The sequence below is a fragment of the Spea bombifrons genome, chromosome 2, assembly GCF_027358695.1.
Source record: "Spea bombifrons isolate aSpeBom1 chromosome 2, aSpeBom1.2.pri, whole genome shotgun sequence".
Classification (NCBI taxonomy): Eukaryota; Metazoa; Chordata; class Amphibia; order Anura; family Pelobatidae; genus Spea; species Spea bombifrons.
The window spans coordinates 122,591,796-122,618,722 of record NC_071088.1 but is presented as its reverse complement, the minus strand read 5'-3'; the positions used below and the strand labels follow the sequence as shown (position 1 = coordinate 122,618,722).

At 37.8% G+C, this 26,927-nt stretch overlaps 1 protein-coding gene across 1 annotated transcript; it reads left to right on the top strand.

Moving 5' to 3' along the window:
• The first annotated feature begins 10,478 nt into the window (after positions 1 to 10,478).
• SERTM1 (serine rich and transmembrane domain containing 1) lies at positions 10,479 to 26,516 on the top strand. The gene is made up of 2 exons (XM_053456344.1): positions 10,479 to 10,647; positions 25,784 to 26,516. The coding sequence occupies exon 2, from the start codon at positions 25,915 to 25,917 to the stop codon at positions 26,242 to 26,244; it is 330 nt and encodes a 109-aa protein (XP_053312319.1). The 5' UTR covers positions 10,479 to 10,647; positions 25,784 to 25,914; the 3' UTR covers positions 26,245 to 26,516.
• Positions 26,517 to 26,927: the final 411 nt, after the last annotated feature.

Below are 26,927 nucleotides of genomic sequence, written 5' to 3'. Positions count from 1 at the left end.
TTATTTGCCCTCCCATTGTTAAGCATGTTTATGGCCAATTGCATCTTAATGCAGGCATAATAGCCCAGCTGTCAGAATAGGAAAATAACAGCAGGTTCAAAAAACAGGGCTTATTTGTATGGGAAAGTAATACTTTAAGAAATTATATGTAAATTTTAAAGCAACGCACAGAACATGCATTAGTTGTGATTTAAGGGTAAAGTATGCTCACCTGCTGTGATCATGTAAATGACCTGTATTTGTGGAGAGATAAAATCTTGTCTTTAATGCCAAGTTTATGTATTTATATGTTATTTAAGCGCTAACAGAATTACAGCACTTTATTGCTTTACAGCATCCGAAAGGGGAATTACAGTAAGTGCAGTTCTATAATATGCACAATAAAGCACAATAACGCACGGGCATTTTGATTGGGTTAAAATAGGTAGGAATACATTAGAAAAGAAGGTCCTGCCATGTGCATTTTACAGTATAAGTATTTCATAAACTTCAAAGTTTACATTTAAATAAATACTACTCTCCCAGGGGAGTGCTGGGGGGGGGCAAGTCAGGCAATGGGGCTCAGCTCAGTAGAAAAGCCACCCAAACACACATTTGGTCGCCAACATATTTAATGTATAGGATGGGAGTAGAAATTCCATAAATTAAAGGGACACTCCAATGCAGCCCCAATAATGAAGTATTACATTATACAAAATGTATTTATATAGCAAATGCAGATTCCGTAGCACTTTGTAAGTACTTTATATGCATCCTTGGGCTGAAAGGAAAAAAGTACTTACCTTTACCTTTTACCAGAGCTGCAAAGTGTCACCCCCCTCTATGGAATATTTATGCTGGTTTAGGTGTTCCCATTGGAATAATTGGGAGTTTTTTCTGGGCATGTGTGCAAGAGGTCTTGTTAGACCCCTCTTTAAATCTACACCATTGCATATTGGGGTATAAAAAGTGATTCTGATGCAATAGGTCCATATCAGCTAATTACATCATCCAACTGATATGACCAGTGCATTGGCTGATATGGTGACCTTTCCAAGTTGTACTAGAATAACCATTTTATACACAGACCCAATGTATGAAGGTAATCCGATACACATCATATATGTAAATATACAACTCAGAATAAAACATCAAAATACTATAAATGGGGAATTATTTAAAATGGGCAAAGAGGGTAAGGACAGATCGTATATTTTTTAAATCCTAGATTTTATAAACGTCATAGAAACATGGAAACAGAATTAAGCAAATAAGAACCATTCTCACCCATCTAGCCTGCCGATTATTCCCGTTGTAAAGTCTTAATTCGACCTATGTAATTTCTGACACCCAGGGAGGGCTGTCAATTTTTGGCCTGGGGAGGCAAGTACAATTAAGTGGCCCATTTCTACTATCATACTGGCCCACAAGCCCAGATGATATAAAGGTTTTAGAGGCTTTCCTGGATACAAAAATGGAGAAGGACCCCTACAATAAAGTTCTCAGTACATTCCCAGCAGTGTTGTGTTTGTTAAAGAATGGTAGCAAGAGTAACCAGACACCTTTCAAAAGACAAAGAGGACTTGACCCACTTCTCCAGACCTTGAGAGACACTGTAGATGCAACTTGATCAACATCCATCATGATCACCTTACTTGTGTAGCAGGCCTCTAGTTCAGCTCGCTCTTGCATGATGCGCAGCGTCATATGACTTTTGTGATACATTTTATATATCATGACTCAATGATGATATGGTCAGTGGCAACAGCAACTTCTACATTAAGTGGTAAAATCAGTACATTGTTACATTTTATTCATAGAGTACCAATAAATTCTGTAGCACTTAAGAAATAACTATATAAAGTGTGTATATATATATATATATATATATATATATATATATATGTAAGTATATAACTATAGCTATAGCCAAATAGTGGAGGCCTACTTCTAAACATAATATTTGATAATAGCTGTAAATGATTTTGTGACCTTCGGCTGCTCCCCCAGCAATCTAGATACCTACACATACATGAAAATCTCTGCAATGCACGAGTTCCAGTTCTGTTCACAAAATTGTGAAATAAAGTGAAAAAAAGGTACATGATCAATGACTTCTTCACATTAGTGACCTTGGAAAATAAGCTCAACATATTTATATTTCGAGTTTTTATGCAACAGACACTGTTTAAATGTAAGTTCCCAGTGGATAATAAGATATCCTGGGCTGTCAGCAACAATGGCTCCAACAGTAGTATAAGGTAGATAATGCAGATAAAATAATGTTATTCTCAAACTAATGTTATATCAAATCTAATTGCATGGCCAACTACCGCCTATTATTTACAATATGTACTTGTCAGATTATTTAACAGAGATCACATATTCTGGTGCATGTATTTTCCCTCTGCACTATGCTTAAAGCCCATATTTAAATCAGTAGGCGATTGAAAGACATGAACCTTTTAAAATTGGGTTAAAGGATGTAAAAAGTGGCATACTTTATACTTATTCGCAGATCCCTGCATGAAAACCTTAAATTCTGTTGCTTTTCACAAATCCTATATTTTACAATTCTGTGCACGGAATGAAACCAGGTAATGATGTTTATAAATGAAGATTTGTTTTAGAGACCCACTTTATACATATATCATGGGAGCAGCCATCACAACTTCCTGATATCGGGTTTGGCATTTGATTTGACATTTTATCTACATAATAGATACAATCAATTTTTAAAAACAATTTTGCACTGGAAAGTTTTTTTTATTTATTTGGCTCTTATAATGTTGTGTTTTGTTTATATATTTTTGTCTGTGCCTCCAAGATAATCAAATATTAAACATATTTTGCAGTGCATTTATATAGTTACTAATTTATTTCATTCCCTATTTCTTTTGAAATTTGATAGACATGGTATTTTGCATAAATGTAAAGGAAACAAGTAATCATGAGAATGTTGAGATGTTTTACATGGTTTTTATTTTTTTAGGTTAGATTTTTTCAATATGAAATGAAATCCTTTACATTTCAGAAGCTATTCTTTCCTCCATCCTCTCTGCACTGCTGCTCTTTCTCATTCTTGATTTCCCAGTTATAAAGAAGGCTGCGTTTCTGTCAGTGTGCATACATTCTTAGCGCTCTAAGCTGTTAGATGCATACAGACAGATGGATATAACTTACAAATATAAAGTAAGTGGGTTAATAGAGGCAGCTAATGCACTCGCCAAGTTGCTGTTAAGCTGCTAAATGACAGCTAATCAGAAGTCAGAAGTTAACTTCACTCCCAGAGCATGATAGTTATGAATCTGAAGCAGCAAAGAGACCTATCAATGTCAAATCATTCGCTTCCCTGCAGATCTTGGCACCAGCCCTTCCTATCCAAAGCAACTCTTCAATGCACGTTTGTGTTGATTTCTAGAATGACATGCACGGCCATTATAAAAAAAATTACTGGTGCCCTAATAAACTCATGAAACTTGTTGTCTTCTCTTAAACATTAAAATGCGCATGTTGCATGACTAGTCCTAGGGAGCCTAGGCCAGACTATGCCACTGCATATGGTTATTGTGAACATGAGACCAAGAACCACAAAAGGTTTCAGTGTAAAAGGGCTAAATGGTTGGTATCTATGTGTTTATGTCCCTGACGGATATTAGTAATTAACCCACTAAAAGTCTGGATATATTAGAAAATAATTATTTATATTTGATGATATAGCTAAATAAGTACATATCATATAGAATAAGATGAACCTCTATATTAGACATGTACAAATGGGCCACAAATTATGGATACACTCTGTTTCAGACAAAAATTGAGGGCCATTTTAAATTTGGAAATGAAATTTGTTGTCCGACACATTTACTTTTGCTCACTCTCTCACACTCTCTCAGACTCTCACTCACTCTCTCACACTCTCATTGTTGTTCACATTGTTGTACTCTCTACCTTCTCTACTGACCACTTCCACTTCTGTGTCTCGCAGCTGCACTTCCATGTCTTCTTGTTCTCCTATCTCCTCTCCTATCTTTCTTCTCGCTTTTTTCTCTCCCAGCAAAGTTCAGCCAAAATGGTGGTGCTTCCGGTGACCTCCTCTTCCCCGATCCTCCAAGGTTATGTAATGATAGAGCAAATGTACAAATCTAATAATAAAACACCAATATGGATTATTCGATAGTGGGGTGTTTTACTGTTCCTTTAAGTCTTTCTTCTCCATAATTTCATTCATGATCCTCTAGCCCCTAACCCCTTCAGTTTTCATACTTTTTTGTACATCCTCATCCTAATTTCTTCTCCCATTTTCTCTCTTTTTAGCCACAAATTTACCAATTAACTTCTATCGCTCTACTTCTGTACATCTTGTCTATTACTTACCGTATTTGCTCGATTATAAGACGAGGTTTTTTTCAGAGCAAATGCTCTGAAAAATACCCCTCGTCTTATAATCGAGGTCGTCTTCTAATCAGACCTCAAAATGTCTGCTGGGGCCATGCTACTTACCGGGCTTTGGTCGCGAGCAGCAGGAGAACAAGAAGCAAGCAGCGTGTCACATAACTCTGCCTCCCCCTCCTTCCTCTGGGGGCGGGGCCAGAGAAGTTGCATGCACAGCCGGGACCCTGCAGAAGTCTTCGAGTGGGAGATCTGCAGTTCAGGTAAGGGGGTGGGGGAGGGTTTTTGTGATTAATGTGTGAAGTATGTGTGATTAATGGAATGAATGAGTATTTAAATGTTTGTGAATGAGTGTGTGTGTGTGATAGCATGGATGTGTAAGGGTGGTGGTGGTGGTAGCATGGCATAGGGAGGCTGTACTCACACCCCTATCATCCTCAGGTTCCAGCATGTACTGGCTGCCTTGGCTTGATAGGAGTGTGATTGCTGTTAGCAGATATATACCTCCAGAAATGCATTTTAACCCCCTATATGCCACTCTGCCCCATGATATGCCTTTTAACCCCCTATATGCCACTCTGGCATATAGGGGATTAAAAGGCATATCATGGGGCAGAGTGGCATATAGGAGGGTATAAGACATTTCTGGAGGCAGAGTGGCATATAGAGGGTTAAAAGGCACATCATGGGGCAGAGTGGCAAATAGGGGGTATAAGGCATTTCTGGGGGCAGAGTGGCAACCCTGGGGGCAGATGTGCATAACTGGGGGGGCAGGTTGGCAAATAAAAGGAAATAAAAAAATATATATTTTTCTCAATCATAGCTTTTATTAAATATGAAAATATTGTTTACATGAATTAATATTTACTAGTAAAACTTTTTTTTCCTATAGGGTAGTCTTATATTCAGGCTTTTTGTTTTTTTCCTAAATTAATATTTAGATTTTGGGGGGTCGTCTTATAATCAGGGTCGTCTTATAATCGGGCAAATACGGTACTTTTGACAAGCTCCCATACCTACTGATTTCAGATGGTCACTGATTATTCCTACCTTCCCTCATAGTCTATATCTTCACTTTCCTAATGTGTATTGACCCTCCAATCAGCAAATTGGGGGGTTATAGGTACTGGTGGGTACCAAACATGGTTAAATGAGAAATGGCAAGGGCAGGGGAAACATATCAGAGGCTGTGGGCATGACAGGGACTGGTGAGGACAATACAGGGGCTGTGGGGACATGGCAGGGGCTAGGGGGGCATGGCAGGACTGATGGGAGCAGTACAGGGACTGATTGGGACAAAACATGGGCTGATGGGGCATGACAAGTTCTGGGGTGACATGGCAGGGGGTGTGGGAGCATGATGGCCTGGAGGGATATGGCAGGGCTGGTGAGGACGATACAGGGACTTGTGGGGACATGACAGAAGGTAGGTGAAAAACGTAGTTATTTACTTCACACCCTGTTTTCATTCCTTTTCTCATATGGACCTAATTAAATCATTCTGTTTTTTTCTACTGTAGACTCTTACACTGGTACTAATGTTTGGATTCCTCTGTTTAGGGCTTACTAAAGCAGGCACACAACACAAGGCACCATATAATAGAGGTGCTCATCTGGGTCACTTAACACAAATCTATGTGACCCTGCATTAGTAGCACAGCAGCTTATGTAGAGAGTGAAGGACGGTGTGTAAGGTAAGAGTGTGAGTGTGTGGTCTAAAGAGTGTGCAGGGGTGAGCTAGCATATGTTACTAGAGTGACTGTATGTTAGCATATGGTGCTCAAGTTTGTGTGCGTGTTAGGGTATGGAGAGTGTTAACATAAGGTGTTAGTGTGAGCGAGTGTGTCTTTGCACATAGTTAGTAATGTTAGAGTAAGTTTGTGTGTTAATGTATGGTGTTAGTGTGTGTTGGTGTTAGAGTGAGTTTGCATGTTAGTATGTGTTAGTCTGTATGTAAGTGTGCGTGGGCTACTTTCTGGGGAGGGGGTAAAGAAATCCAGTAACACTATCCCACTCTGTTAGTACTGTATGTTAAAAGGGGAGATCACAACTGTTGCTGAAATTGGGTAGCTATATCTTCCCCATTTCTCTCCCCTGGATCTAACCCATTAAATATGAAAATGAATGACAGTCTGATTCCCATGAGTTATTTCTAGGATCCCCATTACAACAAAAGTGTCCTCTCTTGGTGGCTTACATCAATAAAGCCCCACCAGCTTTATGAGCTGGTTGGTCTGACTCCTTCTATATGGAACGTCTGAGAAAATTACTCCGTTCATTTATGCAGTATAAATATATATTTCATTAGGGTCACTTGTGGGTCTCAATCCAATTCACTGTGTGCTTATTTCCATATGGATCACACATTTGTCTTTTGATGTGATACTTTTGCATTATATATCTGCTTCTTATAAAACCAGTGCTGGTTATAATTGAATACAAATATCAAGTAAGAATAATATGTGCAAAATACAAAAATGGGTGTTATTTTCCACAAAATGATATTACCTTGCACAGAACTAAAATTGAAAATGATATAAGTAAATTATAAGAACAAAAGTTCACAAAGACATCTCGTTAGCCTGTATTGATAGTCTTTCTGTCTTTCTGCCTAGTAGAAGATTAGCAAAGGGAATATAGTAAGTTTTTTTACTCCAATTAATTTTTTTCAAAAATGGTTATTTAAATGAAACAATAAATCTCAGAGATGTAACTGTCTTTCTGGGTCAATCCGCTACTGTATAACAGTGTTAAGCAAGGTAAAGACCAGGAGTAACTGAAATAAAATTTAAATAAATTAGGTCAATGAGGAGATTTCAAATGGTATTTAAAAATAGGCAATATTTTCCATTGGTTTATTAATACAGTGCTGCATGTAGTATAACACTGAAGAGGGGTTTTTGGAACATTGTTCCGATAAACTTCATTTATCTGCGGATCTAAAGGCAGATACATGATATTTTTGTTACATTCCAAACTCTAACACCACACAGAGTACTCTGTTAGATGGTCCCATGGTGATTAAAACTCTATTGTTTACTGCAAGGTAGTTGTCATGGTTTCATCCCGCATTCCAGGCTCCTGTATGAATTGTACTGTTTTGTGGCTATTTCAAACCTCTAGTGGCAAATTGATCTGGTTTTTGGAAAAAGATCTGATGGTGTCAGCTGGGTCTTGTTAATAGCCTTATTCTGTGCAGCCCTTCCCTATATGTAGCTGCTGCTTTCTGAGAACAGGGCCTATGCATTTTGTGAGTGCGGCAGCCTTGTTTTGCTACTCTATCTTTGCCCCCCCCCCGATCAGTTGCTGTTAGCTGTGTCTTTTTCATCTCCTGTTATCTCTCCCTGCTGCAGCAGGTTATTGCTACCTGCCCTGTTACATTTGTACTTCCAGCCAAGTGCCCTGTTCCATTTGTACTTCCAGCCAAGTGCCCTGTCTGAGGGCTTCCAGCCAAGTGCCCTGCCTGAGGGCTTCCAGCCAAGTGCCCTGCCTGAGGGCTTCCAGCCAAGTTCCCTGTCTGAGTGCTTCCAGCCAAGTGCCCTGCCTGAGGCCTTCTTGCGTCTGCACTGTCTGAGAGCTTCTAGCTTCTGCCCTGCCTGGGATCTTCCAGTCTGCCCCAACAGTTCAGCCACAGAGTCACAACTGCCAGTCCGGCCACAGAGCACCAGTCCGACCATCACCTTCCACCCTCTGCCCTGCCCTGGGGGCTTCCAGTTGGACCTGCCATTCCAGCCTCAGAGCGGATTCAAACCAGTTTGGCCAAAGTCTCAGCCCTGTCTGTACCATCCAGTCCTGCTTATACCACCCAGTCATCAGTCATGCATCATGAAGTACAGACAGACTCAGCCTTATCCCCTTATGTGAGTCTACCCCCTGACTTCCTACCCAGGGTTGTGACAGTAGTAAACACGTGCAAAAAAACCCAAACAATAAACAGCTCATATAAACATTTTATATTGTAAAAACTTATTGTTGAAACAAGAAATTGGTGCCATACAAGCTACAGGCCATGGGGCTATTGTTGAGATCATGTTAGCCACCCCGGTGGCTATTCATCTGAAAGAGCATTTTGATCATTGTGCTTAGCTTTTATAAAGAAGTTAATTGTTTCTTTAAATATTCTGTTTTTCTTAATTATCGTGTTGCACACATGGTGTCTCGTTGTGATGAATCTGGTTGTTTGCAGCCGCTCTCCATTTTGTATCAGAATGCATTAAATCAGAGCACCGGCTTGAGCGGTATTAATCAAACAATTTGTATGCATTATAAGCAAATAGTTTTATTTGGATTAATGGATTACACACTGTTTTTTTTTTTCTTTTAACAGAAGAGATTTTGCTTAAAAACATCAATGCTTGTTAGAAAGGTGAAGTTCAACGCAAACCGTCTTTGTGTTTTATTACAACACTACAGATATCAAAAAGGAAGCACTTCATTTTCTTACATAATAAGAAGCATATGTAATAACAAAAAGCATTGCTTTGTTTTTTAAACAAAAAATTGTTGTTTGTGAACCAGTGTTTACTAAATTTTGGGAGAGTTTTATGCACATTTCAAGCGTTCTTGGATTACCATTACAGTAAATTGGAATTTTCTATCATTACCCCTCAGCGTTGATAAGAACGTGTTAAGACAAACACAACCTTTGCATATACAAATCCAACACATATACAATCCAACACATTTATTATCATAGTTAATGCAAAAACTGTTTTACATACATGAGCGTAATAATTAAATATGCGTACATTTTATCTATATAACGTAGAAAAAGTTCAGAATAAATAATAGTAATGATAATAACTGTAAAAAAAATCTGAGAAAATAATGGGGAATAAATACATTTGTATCAAATTCTGCAATTAAAAAGTTTGTGATGTTGCGATTCTGAGACAATTAAAATGGGTTTTTTTTGTTTTTTTTAAACAAATGCTGGTACATTTTACTTTTCTGGGAAAAAATCAAGGCAATTATTTAAATAATAATCCAAATCATAACTACTATGATAATTATTATCCATAATTATTAAAAAATATATACCTATAGCATTGTAATACTGCTAATGAAACGTTTCACTTCTTGGCACTAAAGTATATTTAGCCTTCTCCGGGCATATGCTGTGTGTTAGTTTTCATTTTAAGAGTGTATTCATTGAGTTTAGACCTCTCTAGAATTTTCTAGACCTGGTCTGGAAAATCGGACTAAAATGTATCATTTTAAAATGCACTTTTTTCTTTGGTCTTCATTGAATCGCTTACACAGTTAATTCGATCAGATTTAATTGTAACATTTTTAGCGGCCATCTAGATTCTACCCAAGAGAAACTGGTTTTAGACAGGTCATTGAATCGGAAACCATTTGTTATTGACTTCCATTAAAAACAATTAAGGTTTATAGGTGTCATTGAATCAGGCCCCTTATATCCTATACAACAAACGCCTTTAAATATCTTTATTCTTCCGCAAAGAACGACCAATGTGACAGCAGTGATAATGATGGATCTCATTTGTTTTTGTATAAACCCTCCAAATGATCACTTTGCCCCAATGTTGCTCCAAGAAAACCTTCATATATTTGGTTCTAGCTTCTACCAAACATTACTGAGCCAAGACATTCAAGAGATTTCATTTTGCTTACTTTTCATTCTCATTGTCCTTGGCTGACAAGTACATATTACAGATTAAAAAAGTGCACAGTTTATTTCTAGCCCAAATAGTGTGGGAAAGTCTGTGTCTGTAGGCATGAAACCTCTAATAATGATTCAAATGCAATGTTCCTTCTAAAATTAATAAAAACTGAGGGCAGGCAATGTTTTTGCTTTACACTCTGGCAAATGTACATTAGCGAATACAGTGTGATAGACAAGAGTCCACACACCATAACCCCCAATCTAGCTGTGTATCTGACAATTACCTCCTCATCAACCCCAACCCCCTTCCAGACACAGGGATCTGTCAGTGTCATGCTGCAGGAATGCCATCAATGTTCCTGATGAAGAGCAAGGTGAGTGACATTGGACCTAGATGTCCTATTACTAAAGATGCAGATGATAGGGATACTGCAGCAGCCCCTCACTGTGTGATGCCCTGCACCATCACTCCTGCCCCCTCCCTCCACGTGCTTCCAAGGTATAACCCACCCTCCCTGCCACTCAAGCGCTGCTCATCCCGTACTAGTTGCAGGCAGTGGCTGGAGCTAGTGCTGATCAAAGCTGCCTTTTGTCTCACACTGAATCCCTGCTCTGGGCTACTACAGGAGAAGGCAAGACGGTCTCAGGTACAGTGATCCCAAATTCATACATTATTATTTAACAGTGCATGAGTACTGCATGTGTTTCTCCATCACAGCATCGATGTAGCTTACTTGGTATCATAACCAAAAACAATAAATATAATTATATATATATATATATATATATATATATATATATATATATATATATATAATTTCTACAGTATTTCTATATTATTCCCCTAAACCGTGTACAAATCACATAGACACATTGCTTATCCCATAGACACATTGATAATTCACGTTGTTACAATGTATCAGCAAGAAGTAAGCTCTGGAATCCAGTTTTCTTTTTTTGCTTGGAATAATTTTGTACATGAACATACTATGCTTCTCGAGTGCTTGTCGCGTGTGCCTTATTTTAATATTGTTTTTAGAAATGTTTGTTTAATATCTTAAATAATTCGCCTAATTCACGTGGGAAGGACTGATGGTATTGGAGATGCCTGCCAAAACTCTTCTGTATACATACGGATTATTAAGGTTATTGTCAGGTTTGGCACCCTCTGAATCTCCAGAAGTTGTTAAATGGAAATCTCAGCACCATAACCCATGGATGATGGGGATTGTTGTATATCACATCAGCGGTTGTTAGAGATCTTCTTTCCTTGGATATTTTAAGGGTGTTGAATTGTTACCAATACACAATATGCAGCTTCTTGTTGATATACATCCTCAGTCTGATTTGTAAATAATTTACTAACACTTGTCAGTTGCAATGGATGCCTTCAGGAAGGGACTTGATTTGATTTAGGCGTCTGATCTTGTCTTAGGTCTTAATGGGTTTAATGTTGGGTTCTGTGAATCAATTACAAGCTTTTACAGAGACTGAGTATTCCCCCATGACAATCAGATTACAGGAAGCACTCTATGTATCTTAAAGAGCTGATACTTTATGATTCACCAACTCCCATACTAATCCTACCAACAAAAATGTATTGGTGCTACTAACTAAAAATTGAGCTATCAGGAACATCTCAGCTTCAGCAGATCCAAGAAGAAGGGTTAGATCTGAATCTGTTAGAAATCAGATGTTAGCTCCACATAGGAAAAGGACCATTTTTACAGCACCATAAAGCACAGCAAGAATCGGTTGTTAATTACTACACTCATTTCAAGTTCATTACATGGCCCTGAATGGAGCTCTCCCTCACACATAATGGCAGAATACTTTTTTTTGTAATGTTGTGACTGTTTGGTGTAATGATCCCCTATTTTTCTGTTTTGGTTCTCCTTTCTTGACATGATTAGAGTCAGATCTTTTGTGCAAATGGCAAAGCTCCTTCAAAAGAAATTACAACAATCTGGGATACATCCCACTGGGATGTTAAATATGTATCCATATAAAGAGTGTTCTACTAGTCATTTCCTTGGGAAACATTATTCTTGGGTACATGTTCGATGGCTTTGCTATTAAGCTGCCAGTAAAGCTAAGCTCAATGATACAAGGAAAACACCTTGGCACAATGCACTTGTGTTATGTGTATTTAACATCAAGCTGTTGTAATAGAGAGGCTGTGGTTTACATTGTGTTTACAGACTGTGCTCCCACTGACTGGAAAAAAGAGATAAATCATCGTTAGTCTTGCTATAAGCTGCATTTTTTAGAAGGTCAAATATATTTCATTTGTAGAATAGTTCTAATTTGTATGTTTATCTTGTAACATAATTATGTAACTTCTTTAATCTCCAAAAATGTAAATAATATAATACATAAATATTAGTATCATATTTGGGCTGCATGGTTGTATTTTGCCAGAGTTCTTATTAAATAAAAAATACATATAGACCTTAAAATTCATACAGGGGCTCTCAATAAATGGTGATTGTGTGTGTGATTTCCTTTTATTCCTACGACTTTTATTCAAACTTTTTTTTAACTCTTCGATATTAGTTATGTATATATTCTTCCAGTATTGCAGTTTTGTGCAATAAGTTAATAATAAATGACCAACAAAAAGGCTATTGTTGTAATAATGTAGTATAAAAATGTAGAATTTACTTGTTTGAGTCCCAAGGCTCCAGTTCCCACTCTTCCTGTCTGCTAATCTGTCTTCCCATCCATCCATTTTTGAAGTTTCTTAATATGATAGATGCAAGGAGCCTTAAAATAATCTGCAATGTGTGCTGTGTTAGTGGTAGAAATCCATTGCTAATAGTTTTGCTTGTTGAAAGTACAAATGTTGCCATTATGGGAGTTCTGTTCCTGGTTGTGACGGCCAAAACTTACTGTTTCACAGGGGTGTGCTAGCCTGCAAAATGGGGTCCAAATTCTTTAAACAGGGGAGGCAGGAATGCGATGGGATCACCTAACAGCCCTGTGGTAAAAGCTGCTCCCATTGTGTGCAAGTAGCTCTTAAAAATTAGCCCCCAACAAGGTAAGGAGGAGAGGGAGGGACTATTTGTGTATGTGTAATAGAGTAAGTGCGAATGTATAAGTGTATATGTGTTAGCATGAGTGTACATACCTAAGTGTATGTTAGCATGAGTGTATGTGTGTTAGCCTAAGTGTGTAAGTGTGTGTTAATGTGTGTTGGTGTGTGCTAGTGTGAAAGTGTATGTAAATATGTTACTTGGGGGGTGGGGGCAAGTGGCCAATAGTGCCACTTGGCTTTACCTGCCCCATTGGCAAAAAGGTGCCAGCCCTCCCCTGCTGCTTTACATTACATTTATATACACAGAACCAGCAGATTCTGTAGGGTTATTACAATAATAGAGAGTGAAAATTAACAATAGTAAATGACATTATACATAAGATTGACAATGACATTGCCCCAAGTTGGGAAATACTGGTTCAGAAGGTAAATCTATTACAATCTATTCAGAGCTTGAGGGGGGAAAAAGAGGGATTGCTAGGGACTCTAGGGAGATGCTCTTGCAGGAAGAAATCAGTTTGGATTACTGATAAGTATGCAGTACTATACATACATATACAATTTTATATACATATACATTATATATTCTTAAACCAGTGATGACATTCTCCATCTCATGTTAACTTACCAACTAATAACATTATTATTCAGCCGTGCTTCTTCTGCAGAATGCATTTGCATGAGCAATTTTTTAAGATCAGAGAGCACTTTTAAGTCTTAAAGTAAGTGGAATCGCAAAGGCACGTGTTTACCTCTTTTTGCAAAAAATAAATAAGTAAATATGAAATACGGTACAGCTTTTTGATATTAAGATACACCATAGGACTTGAGTAGAATATATGTTGATAATATGTGAAGTATTGCTACAGCCTCCCCATCCCCATTTTATAGTACTGTTTTATTCACCCACACTGCCCAAGCGTCCTGTAGTAAAAGGCAGTCTAGAGTTAAAGATGAACTCTTTATCATTGGATGCTTCCCATGTAATAATTTACGGTATTATGACTATTGCAGCGTTTGTGCCCCAACGTGGTGCTAATACTGGCCATACTGGCCATCATATTCATCCTAGTGGCTAGATACAAGTATGCCCATGTTACCAGTTATCAAAGTAAGTGGGCATATGTTCCCCTCTGTAAACAGCTATGGGGGAGGGTAAATATTTCAAAAGTAATATAGGTTTTGTCTGCCTCTGTATAGGCTAAACCTGGTTGGTCAGGAGCCTAGCGTAAATATGTACCTTACTAATTTCTGATGCAATAGAAGCAGGCAGTTAACTCATATAAAGATTAAAAGGATTCACCGATTCACATAAATTGGACTTCTATATGAATTTTACTTATATTTGGGGCAGCAGCGTTCCTTTAAATATATTTATACAGTGCAAGGATATTTTTATACTATACTAATTTTGGAACGTATATCCCACAGTTGAGGCTTGTTCACCTAATTAAATATATCAGAAATGAATGACATTTTAAGACATATGTTGTTTTTGAGAAATATTTAGGAAAATTTATAGGTACTGCTGTGATTAACATATATATTACAGATAAAGATTTTTGAAATATTTGTAAGCATCTGGTTATTTAGATTTTTTGTAATGTTCCAATACTTGGGGAAACCTGGGATTTCTCTGCTAATGGAAACATATTACTACAGGACATGTTCAAATGTTAGTTGTCCCATTTGGGATAGGAGACAGTAGAGTGACTTGTGTCAAAGCTTCATAGGTAGTCATAGGTGTGATTGGGAATTAGCATTCTGATACAGGACCAGAACTGAAATAAGAGAATATAAAGCTATAAAGCGCAATATTCTGACTTTTTCTTATGTTTTTAAGTAGAGAGGAATATCAAAGACAGCATATTGTAAAATGAAAATGATAACTCTTTTTGATTTGACGTTGTGATTCTTCCATTATCTCCTATACTTTCTCACTCCATACAGTTTCTCTGTTTGATCAAAGGATTCATACAAAGTAAGCTTTCTAATACAATCAATATTTATAGCTCTGCAAATTTTCTTCAAAGCACTGAATTGCAGATCTGGCAGTGGCGCTGACAAGCTGCGCAGGGGAACTTCTGAAAAACAATTAAACTGGCACTCGTTGTGGAAATTCTTTTTTACCCTCTTCATTTGATTTATTATAGGTAATAAAACAGAATGAATAACATTTTTTCAAAAAAAATTGCATTCGACCTTTTTAATGTGAATCCCTGACTGATTTTGCCCCTCCTAGGGCCTTCAAGAATGCCCCTATGAAACACACTGGCAGATTTACTCACTCTTCAGAAGTAAATAGTAATATTCTGGGAAGTAGTGGGGAAGGTCATATAGATAATTCTGATGAATTTAAGATTAGCTTTTCCCACCAAATAAAGTAGGCAAGTACCATGAAAAAGAGGGGCATTGGGAGGGAAGAGAGACAGAGGGATTTGGAAACCAAAGTAGCCAGGATTTGAGATTTCTGTGTTTTCAAGATGCTTTCTAAGGTCTTTTTAAAATTTTACTTATGGATTTCCATCCATCAAGTATATGATAAGCTGCAACATAGTGACTTGATTTCTCTGTAGCAAGACTTTCTGCTCGCTGAGCATACAAATACCGATCTCACCAAGTACAAGAGAATAAGGTGAAGTTATAATATATGCTTGCTTACTTTGACCATTAAACACCATTGTATAGGTTTTATTGATATAACAGTGTAGTATGCTTAAAAGTTCTCCTTATCAGCATTTGAGTTAGAGCACATCATACTATTTCAGTGATAATCTTCCCATGTTGTTTCTTGATGATCGATTTTTAAAAAGGAGACAGGTAAATAGTAAATTATGCAATAAATGCTGATTACACCCATTTTATTTATTTTTTTTGGTGTTGTTTTTGAAGACTGTATATTAAAGTACACACATAGTACTTTAATATGCATTCTTCTTTAGGGGGACTGTCTGGCACAGTAAAATGTCCCTTTAAATCAGAAGTGTGTTCAACCATTTATTTCCATACCTTGATTGTGGTTCACACATCTTCTTGAAGATCAATTGGTTATCAATCTGTTTGCGCACCGATCTGCTTCCCCTCCTAAAATATCACCATAGTCAGCACAGTTCCCTTCCCAGCATAAAATATCATTGCCCTTTCTGCTTACGGTGCTTTTTCTGTCTCTCCAATCTGATGGTCGCTTTCTCAATTCACAGCTTTTAATTAAAAATGTATGATTAAACTCTTAGTTGTCAGAATCATAAAACAATGTATTTATCACTGTACCGAACAACAGCACGCCTATGAAAATGTGCACTACATTTTAGGTACAAAATACTATTAGATACAAGCTTTTGTTTACATGCAAACTAATAAGTAATAAGCTTACAACAAATCATACATTAAACAGTTTATGGGAAACAAGAGGGGCTTATGTTATAGAGATTGGTACCTGAGAAGAGCACAGGGAATTAATTCAGGGACACTTGTCAAATTGAAAACTGTCGCATACTAGAACAACAGTATCTGTAATAAGGGCGGTGGGGCATTTACCTCAAATATGTGCCACAAGTTTTGCGGTTCCCTAGCCCTTGAGCTTACCATAGCCAGCCCATCCCTCCCTCTGACATAAGGAACTCATGTATTGGCTTTTTTCAGGAAAAAATGGGTTAAAGGTCTATAGTATGTTAAAAATTAGAAAGGTTGTCTTTAAATGTGCGAATGAGAAGAAGGGTGAAATAATTAATGGAAATGTGCAAGAGAGGAAAGAGTAATATAATTAAGAATGGGATTATAAATTGCTTGACAAAAGGGCCATAGTGATTTCTTAAGAATCTTTTCCCTGAGCTATTCAGCATAATGAGTCACAAATGAGTCACAAATGATGGTCGATGCATATTTGTACCATTTTTCTTTAAAAGTACAGGGTTGTGAAAAAGAAAGTACACCCTCTTTGAATTTAAATACAACCTCGGATGAACATCAACCCATGACATATTACACAATGTCATGATTTATTCAACAAAAATAAAGTCAAAATGGAGAAGCCATTTGTGAAAAACTAAGTATACCCTTACTGCTTCTGTAGGAATTAAGATGCTAAGTAGCAGACAGGTGCTGCTAATCAAATGCCTTTAATTAATTGATCATCAGCAAGTGTGACCACCTCTATAAAAGCCAAACAATTAAAAGTCCATCATTCTCAGACTCTACAGGCATCAGTTAGCATGTTAAATTTTAAAGTTCATGATATTACAATTAAAAAAAGATTGAACAATTATGATTTGTTTGGAAGGGTTGCCAGGAGAAAGTCTCTTCTCTCTAAAAGGAACATGGCAGTATGGCTTAGGTTTGCATAGTTGCATCTGAACAAACCACAAGAACTCTGGAACAATGTCCCTTGGTGTCACGGACTGGGTCCAAGCTGGTGACTGGAAGGACCCAGCGCGCCCGATGTAGTTTGCAGGAGTCACGATGCAGCAGTGGAGTCTGGGGCAGGGCCTGGTTGCAGGGTGACCACACTCGCCCAGGCGTTGAGCACCTAGGAAGTGCAGCCAAACACCAGCGCCCTGATATGGCAGCAGATGGAGTCCAGAACAAAGCGAATCCTGCAGGCACCCTGGAGCAGGCATGAAGCATAGCACATAGATCACGAGCAGGATGCTGCAGGCTGGGAGAATGAAAGCTAGGCAAAGGGTTAATGTAGCAGACACATAACACAGCAAGGAAAAGGGAGACCAGGCAAGAAACATGATATGAGATATACACGAGAAGTGGCTAGAAACATGACATGAATAGCGTAAAGTATAAACAGGCACAAGACAAGGAATAAACATAACCTGACAAGACATACATGGTACAGGGCACAACAAAGGACAGGGAAGAAGGCAAGGAACACAGGGGAAGGAGTGAGGAGCCGGAACCCTCGGACGCTTCTTCCTTTAAGCAAGGATAGGAAATCTTAACAGGGACATGGGGAGAGGAGAGAGGAACCGGAATCCTCAGATGATTCAAGGAAGAAGGGCAAAGGTACATAAAAGACAAACAAACATGAATACAGAAACTAGCCTAGGACTACAAGAGAACTATTGGAGATTTCGTCACATGATATGGCCATAGTATGCTTAGCCCACCACTACGCCAAAGTACTCCAATGACGGTGGGTCCTAACGCTAATCCCTGCAGACAAGATACAAAACAAACCACACATGTAAACCAAACACAGCACAGAGACATACCTTAGACTGCAGACTGAGACAAACAGAACACAGGTGGGGCACACCTAATAAAGGAAGCAGAGCTGAAGCAAAGAGCCGGAGCAGAAGCAAGGAATGGAAAATAGAACAAAGCAAAAGGAAATCCAGGAATGGATCAAAGCAAAGCAGAGAAACTAAAGCAGAACAGATATGCAGCTCCGCAGCCTGGGCAGAGCGTAACACTTGGACAGTCAAGACGTGGAGATGTCTGGCCATAATGCAAAGCGCCACATTTGACGAAAAACCAAACACAGCATATCAGCACAACCACCTCATACCAACTGTCAAGCACAGTGGTGGAGGGGTGATGATTTGGGTTTGTTTTGCAGCCACAGGACCTGGGAACCTTGCAGTCACTGAGTCCACCAAAAACTCTTCTGTATACCAAAGTAGAGTCAAATGTAAGTCCATCTATCCGACAGCAAAAGCTTGGTCGAAACTAGGTCGTGCAGCAGGATAATGATCCACCACCACACCAGCAAATCTACAACCGAATGTGTGAAAAAGAAAGAATCAAGGTGTTGCTATGGCCCATTCAAAGGCCAGACCTCAAGCCAATTGAAATGCTGTGGTGGGACCTTAAGAGAGCTGTGCATAAACAAATGCTCGCAAACCTCAATAAACTGAAGCAATTTTGTAAAGAAGAATGGGCCAAAATTCCTCCACAACGATGCGAGAGATTGAGGAAGTCATACAGAAAATGGTTATTGCTGCTAAAGGTGGTTCTACAAGCTATTTAATCATAATGTGCACATGGATTTTTACACATGGCTTCTCCATGTGCCATGTGTTGTTCATCTGAGGTTGTATTTACCGAATGTTTGGACCTGCTGAATGTTATTTCCTGATATGTAAAACCATAGAAGGTGGTTTATTTTGCTTTTCACATGACTGTATCGATCAACCCTATACTTATAGTCCACATATTATACTGCATACAACACTAACCAGCTGTCCCTGAGATCTAGGAGCAGATCTTTTGTTTGGCTCCAGTATTTTGGCCTGGGTACGTCAAAAATATGAGGGTTAATCATGTCATTTTTAATTTGCATACATCAAAACTCTATAGAGTTGATTCATATGATCTCAGATTTTTGCCGGTACCTACTCACAGCAGAGGGAAAGTTAATGCCTACAAATAACATTCTGCCCATTCCCTGCAAGTCCTAACACAATAAATCCTACACAAAGAGTGCTGCAAAAAGATGGGAAACGGACCTATATATCAGTATATTTACTGAATCACCTTTATGTCTAAAGAGGATCCAATGTCATATCTGGTAGTTTTCATATGTATGGACATTACATTTCGCTTTGCCATTAATTGTGGAATAAAATTTTAATCTGTTATAATTTGGCTGAACAGCTGAGATATAGTCGTCCCAAACCAGATTTGTCTTGTACAACAAATATACTTTTAGCGTAGCTAGAGAGATAACAGTTATAATTCCAAACACGCACCATGAATAAAAAGGAAAGCCTAACGATGAATACTTAATTTGTTTGAGTGACGTCTAGGACAAAAGATGAGTTTGCCCTTTAGGTTGATCAGACATGAAAGAAGACGTGTGATAGGCCGCCTGGTAATGACCAAATGGAGCAGCCGGTGAACTTAGGGAGACCTACTCAACAAGAGACAAATAGCTCTGAAATTGCTTTGCAAACAATCAAGGAATGAGAACTGATAACAAATCTATACATTTAAAATGGAATTGTCTGAACATAATATATAATGAAACAGAACGTGGTAGCGTTATGGACCTTCTCTTTTTTAAAGGCAAATTCAGAAAAACTAGCCTCTGGCTATCCAACATTATTGGATGACAATGAAATATATATAATATATATATATATATTGTGGCATAGTGAGTGAACAGTGCTGTGTTAGCCCCAGAATGGCACTTTCAGGTTGTTCTTATGGCACTAATTAGGGGTCTTCAAAACCCCTATGCAGAGAACAATCACTCTCACTTGCGAGGAGGTGGAGTGGAGACACAGGAACTGTGAGCCTGAGAAACGAGTGCTTATACTGTAAAGCAAACAAAACGTATATTTCTTTGCTGTTTATGTAATCTACTGGGTTTTGCTTAGTAGCCCAGTAGTATAGTCAGGGAAAGGAAGTTAGTTAGTGGAGTAGGAGTGGAGTAGGATTTTATCTGCATTGCTATTTTTGTTATGCCTGAAGTACGGCCTGCATGCTAAAGCACATCATATTTTGGTTACAAGACCTTTTTTGTGGTCTCTCTCTTTCTCTCTTTCTTCCTTCCTTCCTCTCTCTCTCTTTTTCTTCTTCTCTGTCTTTTTTCCTCTTGTCCTCTCTCTCTTTCTTCCTCTCTCTCTCTTTCTTCCTCTCTCTCTCTCTCTCTCTCTATATATATATTCCATTCAGTCTGTTCTAAATTCAGAATGGTTGGATGCAATCTTCAGCTGAACAATCCATATCTACAAATAAAAGAGCAGACCAGAAAAGCCTATTTTATAGACATCACAGACATACCCAATGTGTCAGTCCATAAATGGCTTAATAACATTTTTGGTTTATCTTTATCACATCATAAACCAGAATTAAGGGTTCTATGCGCTGCTATACCTGCCAAAAACTGACACAATGGACACAGTATTAAAAATACCTTCTAGAGAGAGTTGTTAATGTGGTTTAAGACTTGAAAAAGCATTTGCGTCACACTATTCACATAAAATTAATTCACAAATGATTAATCGTGTACAGACACATAGTGTGTGACACCTCATAACAGCACTGCGTGTGCCAACTGTCACATTTTACATTGACACTAAATCATGGAGTTCTATTTTCTCCTGGCATCACTGCGCTAATATAATCTTAGTTCACAGTTTCTTTATTTTGCTGTCACTTGCTGCGTACTACTAGTCCTAACTAGTCCCAAAAGCTTGCAATCCGATGCATTTCAGTTAGCCAATATAAGTATCAGATTTACCAAATATGAATATGTTGCTCAAATAGAAAGTATTGAATTCTTCTAAAGACTCTAGAAATACAAATGCAACTTCACTTTACAAAAAAATATACAAATGAAAGGGTCACTCAAGCCATCTTATGCACTTTAATGAATATGATAGCCGAGGGGCCCCTCTTTCAAGTTCACCCCCAGCTGCTTGACTTGTACGAGATCTGTTTGGCCAAACATACCCCTTGGTGCCGGTGTTCACGTGGTATATACTCAAAACCAAATGAGCGCTAAATGGGCTTGTTGGGAAGCTCATCGATCTTACTTATAACCGGCCCACTGAGCAGCTTTGCACCCTCTGGTTTTATAGCAGGAGGACCTGCTACCCTAGGCTTTGTCGGCCTAGGCTGGAATGTGTTGCTGCCTTCATGATACAATGGCCAAGCTGATGGAGTGAAACTGTAATACTTCCACTTAAGCGAATTGCTTATGTAAAAAGGCAATACAAACTAAATCATTATTTGCATATATTTTGGCAATAATGTCAAAACATATGCAAATAATCCTACAAACTTCCCCACAGTGTACCATTTACCATATGTTTAATAGCTTGTGTTGTTCATACTTTGAGAGCTCGAATGTTTAAATGGTTGCTGTAGATAAGTAAGTAGGGATCTTTCCTGTCTTGAGTTAAAGGTGCAGTTCCACTCAGACAAAACATTAAAGGGATGCTCCAGCCATCATATGCACTTTAAGTAGTTAACTTTAAGTAGCACTGGGATATAACATCATATGTGGCGAAGACTTCAATGATCCATGAAATGCCTATATTATATTTTTAAAAGATTTAATTAGTATCCTTATACTTTATGACTTAAGCACTGTAGGTAATGATGTGATTATAATTCAATTGGAGAAATCACAATATTGTACAGCAAAAAGAAAGATTAATTATAGTAAAATCTAGTATATCTGGATTTTGAAAAAATCTCCACCAGATGAAGCTAGAAGAAACAAAAAGAAAGATATTAACAAACACAAGTGGGAGTAAAACTAATAAAAGCTGTTATGAAAATATAAAGTGTTACTGCTGCAGCATTATTACGAAGAATGTAATATGAGTGAGCTGTAATATGTCTATTGGGCAAAACATCAATTGTTTTGAAGCAAAAACTTTCTACTTGGAAAAAGACAAAGAACCATCAAATAAATGTTACTTTACCAATAGGTAGACAATAGGTCAATATAGTTGAGAATATATACACATAACTCTAACCAAACCACACCAATATGCATAGACATGCTAGAGTGTTAGCTAGTTAGCTGATGCTGTCTTAATATTCATGCATCTTGTAATTAGTGCCAATTTCTATTCAGAACACTAGCCTTGTCTGAAACAATCCAAAATGTAAAAAAAAAATGCTCGGTTTTCACAACTGTTGACACCCAATTGCGTTAAAGGCAGACTCCAGTCATCATCTGCCGAATCTCCCCATATGCATTTACCCCAATCACCAGCTGTTTTCCATTTGAAATAAACACATCGCCATTCACTTGTTATACTTACTGCCAGTCAGCTCCAGACCCCTGTGCCCATTCAAAGAAATATAAATGCTTTCCTGACATCGACTGGCTGCTTCAAGCAGCCAATCAGTGTCAAGAATCATTGGACTAAGGATGAAATTAGATGCTGAGCTGCAGCTTCTACCTCGGGTAAGTGCTTTGTTTTCTGTTTTTTTTTAGAATGAATATCAAAGTACTGTGAGCTGGGATCATGTAACCACACAGTCATAAGGTTTAAAATACCACACAAGGTTGAATTCCTTTTAGAAATTGTAGTCCTTTTATTAAAAGGTCTGGTAAACAAACATAAATATAAAACAAACAAAAAGAAAAGCCTTGCTCTCCGAGCACTTACTAACAATTTCCCCTATCATTGGAGGGCTTACCCGCTGCCAACAATAAAAAAACATTATTTAGCACAGACTTTTTCCTCCTTTAGGAACCATTCAGCGGACTCTTTTGGAGAGACATGCAGTCTCACTCACTGCTTCTGTCTTTTCTCACCTGAATCCCATGCTGCTCATGGCTAACAGGTGAGTAACTATCTGGGAGATCCAGAACTCCTGGACTGGCTTCATCACCTGCTGCAAGTAAACTACAGCATTTCCATTATTTTGTCGGTAACAAGTAACAAAACATTGTGTTAATATATTATGTCATTTTACACACGTTTAATGCTTTTTAATGCAGCCAAAGGAACAAAACAAATCTGTACAGATTATTTTTTGCATTTTCTCAACTTCTAGCACCCCTAACAAGAGTATTTCTTCCTTTAAATCACATTATGTGAAAACAGATATTGAGTAGTGTCAAATTACCTATTTGGAAACCAGAAAAAGTAAGCTTAAAACGTGAAAGATAGAAGGATATAAAGACATTACCTTTGGCAACTGGTAGTTCAAAGTAAGAGTTGGTGAGAAATGGTAAAACAAATGAATTTGCTTTGCTATGAGCAGATGAAGAACAGTTTTTTCGGTCAAGAAAGGAGAGGGGTTGTAGTCTTATTTTAAGTCTAGACAGTAAACAATATAATGCTAGAAGTCCTTAATGGCAAGTCCCCTGGAAAAAAACACATTTCTCCTTAGCAAAACCCAGTAATGTATAACGTAATATAGGTTGGCATTGACAAATACTTGGTTTTATTTCATTTTGCTCTAATAATCTCCCTTCCTCTGCAGACCCCGGAGGCTGCCATTGCTGTCAGTAATTGGATATATTGGATGACGTTTGCTGCTCAAACACCACATTGAGTTGAGTCTAGGAGATTAGGACAAGATAGCAGAGCTAGAACACATACAAATGTTTGTTATGCATATGTCTGAAAACATTATATTATGTAAAAACTAGAATAGCTTTTAAAAAAGAAAACTGCTCAATATTTTTGAAAACTTAATCTGAAACTAATAAAAAATGGTGAGGGTTCCTCTTTAAATGCTGCACGTAGTCAAAGTGTCCGTACAAGGACACCGTGGCAAGGTTTGTGGGGTCCACAGAACATCAATAAGTTGTCCGCCACAGACCCCAGTAAATGTCCACCATTAGCTATGTTGGTGCTTACACCAGAGCCTGCACAGCCCTGCACGGCGAGGGGCTTCTCAATGTGTTCTAGTGCAGAAGTGAGTCCTTTACATTAAATCATCTGCTACTAATGACATATGTAATTATTACCAGGCATGTACAAAGCGGTTGTAAAATCATGTAAAAATCATGTAAAAACCGCCCGCAACACCCAAAAAACTGCCCGCGCCGCAAGTTTTTTGACGGGTCCCACGGACACGCATCCCAAAGCAGTCCTCTAGTATGGACCAACAAAGGTAAAATCTTGAAACGTTTGTTCAATCTGATGTGAAGCAGAGATGGCTATTTATTCGGTGAAGAACTTCTCTGTGTGAAAACAGAGCACGTGTAGCAGCAGGTTTTGGGATATTCACTTAGTAATGAAAATTGTTGGTATTCGATATTAACTGCTCAGGGATTTTACCCTTTTTTACGTTTATAATGTGAACATTTACATTTCCGTGCTTTAAGACATTCCTATAGGTATTACTTTAAAAAAAAAAAAATTATCTCTTTAATGGGGAATCGTGTAGTAAATTTGCAAAACTTTTCACAAAAATGGACACACTTTCTTTGGCATTTCCAAATTCTCCACACTTTGGTGGTTAACCATACTTTTGTATTTTGGTATAAAATAACCGCAACCCATTTTCTAATATAAAATGTCAACATTAACATAAAGCAAAAAAAATGACTTCCTACAGAGTAACTTTTCTACTGATCTACTTGATGGAATAATATTAAAGTTTGTGTTCCTTGCCAGATACTGCTGTTATTAACTAGTACTAGGTCTGACAGCAGAAATTTCATTTATACCAGACTATACTAGTTATTGGTAAGTTGTGTCGCTGTCCACCTTTTAGGTCCTCCTTGTATCTTTGGGATTAATATGGGCTGCATGCATGTCCGAACAAAGCCTAATCACTTAGCCTTCTGTGTCTAAAATAGTATTGCTCAGATAATCAGTTATTCTGGCCGACCTTTGTAACTGTTCTAATGATTTTTGCATTATTTTCGGATGCCTTGAGGTTAATAGGTACAAGGTTTCTCAATGACTTGGGTCTTTACATCTACACATCTTATTACTGTGCCTATCCTAAGACTACACTATAAAATCTGAATATAAATTGTGATTATATTAAGGAAGTTCATTGATTCCAGGCTGCAAGACAATGACCACAACGCCATGTCCTTCTCAGTGTAAAGCTTAGAATAATAGCTCTGGTTCATTGCTCGCAAGTTTCAAATCTAGAAGGAGTCCTGCACTGGGGAAACAAGCTATAAAAGAAAATAATGAATAGATGACATGACAACACTTCCATTTTTAGATGGTTAGAACTGACTCATCAGAGTAAATTTAGTTTGAATAATTGCACTGCTGGGAATGCAGTCTGTTAAATATGAATTATGCTATATAAATAGTTTGAAACAATTGAAATAATGTTTTCTTACATTTCAGGGTTGACCTTCGCAAGTTGACTGGATTTTGGATTTGTCATCTAGAACGTTGCTACCTGCTTTTGGAAAATGTCTTAAGATTGATGGGCCTGACTATATATTGACGGAAGTTGTCTCACAGCTTATGCCAAAATGTCAGGGCTCAGCCCCTCAACTGGCTCTCCAGAAGAAATGGGGAATGGAACGTTTCTGGAGCTCTTTCCTACTTCTATTTCAACTTCAGCGGATTCATCCTCCACATCAAATCGGTTATCAAACGTGTATGTCTATGTTTCTATCTTCCTCAGTTTACTGGCCTTTCTCCTGCTGCTGTTGATTATTGCTCTTCAGAGACTGAAAAACATTATCTCTTCAACATCGTCTTATCCAGAGTACACTAGTGACGCGGGAAGTTCATTCACTAATTTGGAAGTATGTAGTATCTCTTCCCAGCGGTCTTCTTTTTCCAATTTGTCTTCGTGAGAAGATATAAAGAGGAGTCCCTGAAACACAGAAATATTGCATGTGACTTTTTCCTTTCAAACAGAAGAGGCGTCTCCTGTTCGGCCCATTTGAATCAATGCTGCTTTTCAACTTCATTTCATTGTTGTCATTTATGTATTTCATCTGCTTGTATTGATATTGACAAGTCGGAGCTAATGTTAACAGACATCATCTTAGCTTAAGTTAGAAACATTTCCTATTTAACTTATGAAGCTGGCAAAGGACTTAAATAAAATCAGTCATATTTTAAATTCGAGATTTGTCTTTTTTATTTATATAAAACCAGGTATTTAAGATATATATCCATTTTTAATAATTATATTACCTGATCATGAACAGATTACACTGGTTTCCAATAAAAATAAACATGGAAACCATATGGCTCCACTGTGGCGTAATATCTGCCTTATTTACAACCCCATATGATACATAGATATATTAAAATGGATATGGCTTATATTTCTCTAACATTTTAGAACATTCTAAATGGCTTTTGAGAAGCAGAAGACACAGAAGAGTTGCTTCCTACATGCCAATAATGTCACCTCGACAAAAAAGATACAATTATAGCTTGTGATATATGGCCCTGGGAATCCACTGCTGTTTCTTCTTTAAGCCATTCATATTTATTACCTCAAGAACTTTCCGCTAGAGTGGATGAT